We start from the raw sequence: 9657 nt of genomic DNA on the forward strand, positions 1-9657 counted from the left end.
GTCTTCCACTTTTAATAGGACCGTTAATAGACATTGGAACGATCTTTGGATTGCTATAATCTCTACAAACTGGCTCACAATCAAGTAAAATTTCTCCACTTTTATTGAAAGCATTTTCGCAATCAATTGATTTTAGACTTGGATCACTTATGAATGAATCATCATCTCTTGCTATGATGTGTGCCACAAGTCCATCTCCACAAACTGGTACACTGACATATGCTTCACTTTTAGCTGAAATAGTACTAATACCATCACTAGTATTATTAGAAAAAGGTACATCCGTAATTGAACTATTATCTTCTGCAAAACAAAGATTACATACAGAAATCAGATATGTTGCCAATATATTCATAGGGTTGATTTTAATTTTTCAAAAAATTAAAATCATAAATTTGGATATTAATTGTCATAATAAAATTGAGATATAGAAAACTTTCATTAAGTATAAATACTAGAATATCGAGCAGTATTTCTCCTAATTATTCAAGTTTTTGAACATTAGTGTTTTAAAAGGAAAATCAGTAAATTAAAAAATCCAGGCAAATATAGCTATTTTATATGGTAAATTAAGTTTTCAATTAACAACATATAGTTAGGCGTCACATTCATGAATCAATACAATGAAGACAGATTACAAATTTATTGTTAGATCTAACGTATTGCCGTACTTGTATCATATGTATCATTAATGCTCATAGATTTCTTGTATAAATTTCATAGTTTACTTCATGTCGTTTAAGAAAAATAGTTAATCCACTGGATAATTTTGTAGAATGACGGTATCAACTCGTAAAAATATGTCTTATTGTACCAAATTAAATACTCGTATAGAGTGAGTTTAATATTCAGTCTTAATTATCTACAAAATATATTTGAACATTTTACAAATTCAAAGAACTTAAGAAACTGTACATGCATCAGCCAGTTAAATTGTGGAATATTGTTATATAAGCAAAATAAAGTATTTTATCCAAATTCCTAGTCATCACCATTATCCTTATAAACGATTTTTCATTCTGTAATCTTCTCATAACAACTATTATTATAGGATATTTGTTGTCCTCTTCTAATTTTAACTTTAAAACAGATGAACACTAGATCAACTGACTACAAATGGAAAGTTATTTTTCAGTTGTGCGGTTATTTATTTTAAATATGTGAAAATTATAAAAACTACATTCATTTTCCATCCTCATTATGGAAAATACCTATGATGAACGTCAATATTTAGATATTATTAAAGACTGCATTGAGAACGGTATATCTCAGGAAGATCGAACAGGCACAGGAACTTTTGCGTTATTTGGAAGATCTATGAGATTTTCTCTCGAGAATCAAGTTCTACCTCTCTTAACCACAAAAACAGTTCAATTCAGAATAGTTCTAGAAGAATTACTCTTCTTTATAAGAGCCCAGACTAATAATAAAATACTTACAGACAAAAAGATTAATATCTGGACTGGAAATTCTTCTAAGGAATTTTTTGCCAAAAATGCTATTGATAGAGAAGAAAATGATCTGGGGCCAATATATGGATTTCAATGGAGACATTACGGTGCTATGTATAAATCTTGTAATGATGACTATTCCAATCAAGGAATCGATCAACTTCAAAATGTAATTGATCAAATTAAATCCAATCCTGTAAGCAGAAGACTTGTGGTTGTGTCATGGAATCCAGTTCAATTAAAAGAAATGGCATTACCACCATGTCATTGTCTATTTCAGTTTCAGGTAGCTAATGGAAAACTTAGCTGTATCTTATATCAACGATCAGGTGATATGGGACTTGGTATTCCATTTAATATAGCTAGCTATTCAATCTTAACAATTATGGTTGCTAAAATATGCAACCTATTGCCTGGAGAATTTATTCATTTTATTGGAGATACTCATGTTTATAAAAATCATGTGGAAGCATTAAAAGAACAGATATCCAGGGAACCTAGAAAATTTCCCAAACTTTTGCTTAAAGATAGAGTATATAAAAGTATCGATGATTTTCAATTTGAAGATTTTGAGTTGATCGATTATGAGCCGCACCCTACCATAAAAATGAAGATGGCTATTTAATAAAGCAAGTTTAATATTATTGATCATACCCATATTAAAGTGAATTTTTAAGATAATATTATATTTTAATCATAAAGTTTGTTTATTCTGACAATTATAGTGCATAAATAACAGTGTAGAATAATTCATCATATCTAAATAATCAACCAATTTCATTTCCGAGATATCTCCCTACAATCCTAGCATACATCTTCGTTGTACAAAAAATATCAACTACTACAATTTTTTTTAAATTCTTCTTGAAAAAACCACTCGATGGATGAATGAATATGATCTGATCATTTCTTACCATTTTGTATGAACCATCAATCTGCCTAATACACAAATTATGGTTAAAAGAGCTACTGAAAACCCTTTCCACAAGTTCGAAATCTTCTGTTGATTTTGTTTTATTTAAGGTTTTAAAAACCCGATAGGCCCTTTCCATACCCTTGAATGAAATGTTCTTGGATATACAGAATTTATATTTGTCTTCTACTGTCTTATATTTATCCATAAGTTCAATAAGTGCGACAATATCGTAAGAATCAGATCCTGATAAGAAATGGTAGTTTTCTAAACTGATCAGTGATAGGATACAACTTCCATAGTAGCCAATGTTTAGTTCAAGAGTTTTTTCGTAGAAATTAGCTAAATGAACATCGAATGGATGAGCTACTAATCGTTTTCCATGTGGTGTTATTCGGAATTGAATATTTGGTGTGCTTTCAAGTTCTAAGTTTTCTTCAGCTTCTAAATCATATAATTGACAAACGTTCTTATTTTCTTTGTAGATTTCTATGCAACTTTTAGTAAGTAGGAATTCAATTGCAGACATTACGTTTTCCAATGGTGGAGAATCAACAAACTTCATATTCAAGATGTCGATTTTAACAGCAATCAGATGAAGCAATATGGTTGTCAAGTCACTATGAAGTATTTCAGGGGTGTATACTGGCAGCTTAGTGTTTTCAGTGTATAACCGGTAGCAAACACCTGGCCCTAATCTATTGCATCGACCCATTCTTTGGATGGCACTATCCTTGTTAATACACTGAATACCTAAATAGCTTATTCCATTGTATACTTTATTTTTAAACAACCCTGAATCTATAACATATTTGACAGTAGGGATAGTCAAAGATGTTTCACAGATATTTGTAGACAAAATTACCCTTCTATTCGAATTTACCTCATAAATTTTGCTCTGTTCCAAATCAGACATTGCTGAATATATTTTACAAGGAGTTATGGAGGGAATCTTCTGTATCAATTTATAAAGATCGTAGATGTCTTCAGATCCCGGAAGAAAAACTAGTATATCCCTTCTTTGATCAATTTCAGACTTACTATCCAGATCTGCCTTGATTATTCTTTTTACCGTCAAATATGCCTCAACAATATAATCGGTTGTTGGATTGTCTAAATAATGAATTTTCACAGGATGGCTTACTCCTGGAATTTCAAACAACTCAGCCTTAAAATAATTTTGGATTTTATCTGTTTCTAAGGTAGCACTCATTAAAATAAGCCTATTGTGAAACCGTTGCTTTAAAATTGCGAGAAGAGTATCTGTCCTGATAGATCTTTCATGGACCTCATCAATGATAATATAATCGTAGCCCAAATCCAGATCAGCCACAAAACTTCCGTCCGTAAAGATCATTATTTTACTTTCTTCAGGCTTTTTTGGTAGTACTTTATTAAATCTCATCTTATATCCAATATTTTCTACTTGAGTTTTGAGTGTGTTGAAGAGAGAAGTGACAGCAATTCGTCTTGGCTCAACAATAGCCACATTTTTGTCTTTGAGTAGTAATGGCACAAATGTTGATTTCCCACATCCGGTTGGTCCCTTTATAATTATGTTTTGATATTCATGAATTGTTTTAAGTAGTGCCGTTTGAAACTTTTCGATGAGAAGTTTGTAGGAGTACATTTAATGGTCTATAAAGAAAAGATTGTTTTCCATGGCCATCTGATGGTAAATACTAAATTTTGAAACCTCATATCTCCCATAACTCAGTTGGATAGAGTGCTGTGCTAATAACGCAGAAGTCCTGGGTTCGAGCCCCAGTGGGAGAATTTTTTGTGTTTACATAAAGATCTTTTGCCAAAATATTATGTAATCGATTGATCTATTTAAAAGTTTTATTTCCATTTTTGACTGTGTTTGTTTATAAATTTTATTCTTGTAAATTCACCCACAAATCAAAATGGATTACAAGATCTTTGTGGACGAGATGATAAGGTTAATTAGATTCTCTATTTACCCACTTTTAGAATTATACGGATATTTTGTCTTCCTAGGAATTTTTTGCTTACAAGAGGCTTCAATAAACTCAACCGTAGTTTTAATTCTCTTCTTAATTTATCATGTGTTAATTACACTAAAGATTATCTATTTCATGCAACTATTCATTACAGAAGGACGAAGTACGCTGGAGCTATTTCCACATATTGGAAACAGAACCAGAAAAGAGGTTTTACAAAACATTAACCCGTTTGTAAAGGAAAATATGTTGGAGAAAAATATTGAACAATCCCAATTTTGTTCAATTTGTAATACTTTTAAACCACCAAGATGCCATCATTGCTCAACATGCAACAGATGCTTTCTTAAATATGACCATCACTGTACATTCATAGATACCTGTATTGCATTTCACAACTATAAATTCTTTATTCAGTTTCTTATTTTCAATTTGATCAGTGTATTATATTTTATCATTATTATCTCATATGATTTTTTGGCTTCAAATCACGTTATACTTAGTATCAATGTTAACTACATCGTCTCCTTATCTCTTTACGGTATTGAACTCATCAGCACAAGCATTTTACTAATGCTTCATGTACAATTGCTCTCACGAAATGAAACCACAATTGAATCTTTGGCATTAGATGCATATATCAGAGGTGATCACAGTTATATACATGTGTTTCAAGAAGGGCCTATTAAGGGATTTAGTGATTCCAAAGATAGAAAGATTTTGAATCCATATAATATTAATTTAGTACAAAATTGGAAAGAAGTATTTGGTGAAAATATCATAGACTATGTATTGCCCACATTTACTTCAATAGGTGATGGTGTGAAATTTAAAAATAATGAAGAAGATGAAGAGGATAGTTCGAGCGTCTAAGATTTATTATGAAAATGCCTTACGATTACCAATGCATTTTTGTAAACTTGGTGATTAACATAGATATAAGTAAATTTCTAACTTTTCGAAACTATATATAACAAGTTACAATTTAAGCTTTATAGAATACATCCATACTCTTTTCAACTCACTTATTTGTTTAAACCTTACAACTTTTAAGACATATTGGCGATAATCCGTAACATAATAAGTAAAATAGAAGTTCAGCCTTAATGAATAAAAGCAAACCTGTTATATTTCAAATATAATACATATCAGAAAGTTTGTAAAAACTGCATTAAGGTTCTTTTTAGCAATAAGAAGCAGAGGTTGAGTTTCTTACATTAGTCTCCATTTACATTGTAAAAATTGATAAACAAATAAGAATTGGAATGTAATATGTTGTTTACACAAACACTTCTCCATAAATTCTATTTACATCAAGTCAATTTATATGAGAAAGTCATTTATGGATTTAACAGTAGAACAAATAATGATTTTAAAGTAGTTGGTGCTTACATCATCATGTAATTTAGCCTTATAAAATATTTATTCACCATGTTTTAGAATCTTTTGGATTATTTCTCCCGTCCAAATGGTCGTTTTTCTATTGGTTGGACTTGCAGTGCTTTTGGCTTATTGGAAACAATAATTAAAAAGGAGAAATCTGACTGGGTTAAAATATACTTGATTTATTCGATAATTATATCTACACGTCTATCCCACACTAGTTGATCTTCTTAGGAACCACTTTTGGGTTATATTCCTTCAGTTTAGCCTTCACTTCTTTTTTATAATCAAATCCACAACTATGCTGATCTGCAAATCTATGCGAGCTACAATAGTTATTTCCACACCTACACGAATATGTCTTTATAAAAGAAAGCTTTTTATTACAGCTTGCACAATTCGCCTGGTCTGGGACCGATCTCACTTCAATTTTGGGTATTTTAACATTTGTAAAACATTCCTCTATCATCCTCCTTTTGAAACCGACAGAAGATACAGCCTTTGTTTGGCAGAGTCCCATCCTCTCTCCATCTATTAATTTTTCTTCTTTCTCCTCGTGTTCAACTTTTTTATTGTTCATTGAAGGGGCTAAAAAATTATTTTTATTTTTCTAGAATGTAAATTCAAACATATCATTTTTAAACACAAATGTTTATTCAAGAAGTCATTTACAAGTGATGATTGATTTCAAACAGAAAACATAATTGGCATAAATAATTCGTTGAAACCGTTTAACCAAATCAAAAATGACATTTTTGGGTACTCAAAATATTGATTCAATAAATTTTTATTGGCAAATTTTTTAATTTAAATATTTTATTGGTAACAAATCTAACATTTGTGCCACTTTTATTAAAAATAGGTTTACTATTTAAAGCTTTCCAATTTTCAATACACGAAAATTATGATTCGGTATAGGCTTTATATAAATTGAAAAAGTATCCAACCAGAAAACAAGTTACAAAAAAATCAGAAGACATTTTTTAATTGCTGTTTTTAAATCATTCTGAATAACTTTCAAGGCTTCGGAAGCTTATAAATCATTTATTTTGTAGCTGCACAGTTGAAGATATTTTTCATCAGTATTATAGCGGAATTATGTTAAATAATTGGACAAATCATCAAAATCTTCCTGAAACAATGACGAGATACCTAAGATACTTAGAATCAAACCAAAATGTTTATTTGATTATACAACAACAGTTTACTTTGTTTGTCGAACTTATCTAACAAAAACTTGAAAAATTTTAATTCCGAAATGGTAAATGGATTTTCATGGACTGAGGAGTACAGAAGAACTTGGGATGAGTTGCAAACAGAATCCACCAAAAGAACATTTGCATATAAGTCATCATACAGTCCAAACAGAAAAAACATTATTCGTCATCTTCTTGTGGCTATTGATACATCGGAATCTATAGAAAAAACGGACTATGTGCCTACAATAAGAAGCCAGCTTTCAAGAATTATCCCCAGCTTTTCAAATGTCTTTACTTCCACTAATCCACTTTCTACCCTCTCTTTTATTACATGTCAAAATACGCTCGACAAATATTCAAAAGAATACAATCCAAAACTTTTTAACTCTGTAGGGACTGGAGAGTTTTCGATGCTGAACTGTTTACGAATCTGTATAGACAAGCTCAGCCAGAGTGTATATACTAAGGAATGCCTTATAATCACTGCTTCTATAGGCACAAAGGACAGTGGGATATACAGCGATATATTTGATGAAATAAAAAAATTCGGAATTACTATCAATATTATCAGCATTTGTGGAGAGGTAACCTTATTTAAACGAATCACAGAAATATCTAATGGCAAATTTTTGATTCCCATTGATGTCCATTTTTTGGAATCAATCTTACACGAAATGACTTTTCCCTTAGAATCAGTTGAAACTAAAAATACACTGGTTCCCCTAGGAATTCCGAACACAATGATAGAGCATGCTATGTGTGTGTGCCATCTTCAGTTTTCTTTAAATCTCTACGAATGTCCGAAATGTAAAGCACCAGTTTGCCATCTTCCATTAAAATGTCCAATTTGTGATTTACATTTGGTATCATACATTAGTATAGCACAGTCATATAGGCTCATGTACCCACTGAAACCCTTTTTAGATTGCTATGAAGGATTTTGTAAAATATGTAACAAAGAGGGATTCTCATCGTGTCCAGATTGTTCGACCATTTTCTGTGAAATATGTTCGAAAAAAATCCATGATTATTTGAGTTTTTGTATTTATTGCGATTGAAGAGTTGTATAATATTAAAATAAATTCATTCAATGAACATAATTTCAAGAAAACTTTAAAATGAAGAAATGATTTATTTTTTTACCAAAATATCTTCAATATACTCACTGTAAACAAGATCTGAAACTTCTGCTTTCTCTGATGAATTCAACACAATGGGTAGTGTATGGATGACGGTTCCGCTAATTGTATTAGGCTTGCCTGTAAGACCTACAGTTTCAACAGGTTTACCAACCTTAACCTCACCTTCGAATCCGATACAATATTTAGGTGTGGCACTTTGAATAATAGAAAAAAGTAAATGAGAATAGTGCTTAAAAATATTTGAAGATTCATCAATAAAAAGTATAACTGTTGACAATAAACCAATGACACATTTAGGAATAATAGCCTGCTTATTATAGGCAAGTGGACTTATACTAATCATTCCTTTACCCATATTCAATAATCCCTGTGCAAATATTAAAGAGTTGGAAGCCTTGGTATCCTTGTAAAGGACATTAAAATTAGAGTTTAAAATACCCAGAATTCTGCTAGAATTGGTACCTGCCCCCAAAATCCCCAAGGCAATGACTGAATTAACATTGCAATTTCTAGAATTGAGGCACTTCTCCAAATAATCTATCACTTCCAGTTTGGCTGTCGATGGGTAGAGCAATCCCATACAAAGCGGTATGGTTCTTAAAATATGAGGCGAATTTAAAAGCTGAGAACTGGTAATAATTCTTTCAATCATTTCGGTTGCAACAGGATCACCCATTCCAACAAGAGTCAGAGCAACAAGCCCAACACATTCCAATAAAGGATCTGATTCTCCACTTAATGCTTCAGATAATATAATTTCTGAAGCCTGCGGACAGCCTGATCCGATATTCATCATCCCACAAACAAGGATCTGTGTGTATGGATCAAGCCTTGCAATGATTGGATCATTTTCCAAATCTTGTCTTTTGTAAAAAAAAAGAGAGACTCCAAGTGCCGCTAATAACATGAATGGACAACCATCTAGGTTCAATTCAGAATAAATGTCCACACACATTCCCAATATTTCCATATTCCCCGATCCGTAATATACTGATCCTAATACATAAATGGTTAAAGATACCACCTCAGGATTTTCATGTGTCAATAGAGTAAAAATTTTTTCATGGACAATATCATTATCGCAGTTATAGTTGCCAGAATATACAATCCCTATTGCTACCAAAGCAATTGCAATATCCTCAGGATTGTGGGATGACAAGTATGGCTCCAGCATTGTGATAATTGCACAGTCTACATCGTATGTCTTATAGGATGCAACTGCAAGTGCAAAAATTGCGCCAAGATCCTTTTTTTCGAAAATTGCTTCAGTAAACATCTCATAAACCTTTGAGGGGTTGAATGCATTAATTAGCCCTGCAGATGCGTAGACAGATGAGTTTAACTCACTCCCCATTAAAAGAGTGGAATACTCTGGCTTGATATTGTAATCTTCTTTATGTCTAAGGAAGAGTGGGTCTCTTGAATATCCAAAATGAATTAAACCATTGCAAATAGCTGCAGTGTCGATCTTGTCTTTATTCAAACCTTTTAAAACATAATCTAATTTTTTACATTTCAAGATCTCCAAATTCTCAATTGTTTGTGAATAAAACTTTGAAATGTGAGAGTTAGATAATATTTTCATATCCTCAGGTTCTCCCTCAT

At 31.5% G+C, this 9657-nt stretch overlaps 1 protein-coding gene and 1 non-coding gene across 2 annotated transcripts; both read left to right on the forward strand.

Annotated features, from left to right (window-relative positions):
- Positions 1-1200: 1200 nt before the first annotated feature.
- Positions 1201-2076, forward strand: LOC147075334 (uncharacterized). The gene has a single exon (XM_085942528.1). The coding sequence runs from the start codon at positions 1201-1203 to the stop codon at positions 2074-2076; it is 876 nt and encodes a 291-aa protein (XP_085798654.1).
- Positions 2077-4066: 1990 nt separating this feature from the next.
- On the forward strand, positions 4067-4140 carry TRNAI-AAU (transfer RNA isoleucine (anticodon AAU)). The gene has a single exon. It is a non-coding gene; the product is annotated as a tRNA-Ile (tRNA).
- The last annotated feature ends 5517 nt before the right edge of the window (positions 4141-9657 follow it).

The sequence above is a fragment of the Rhyacophila brunnea genome, unplaced genomic scaffold, assembly GCF_057557595.1.
Source record: "Rhyacophila brunnea isolate RB1 unplaced genomic scaffold, BYU_Rbru_1.0 scaffold_149, whole genome shotgun sequence".
Classification (NCBI taxonomy): Eukaryota; Metazoa; Arthropoda; class Insecta; order Trichoptera; family Rhyacophilidae; genus Rhyacophila; species Rhyacophila brunnea.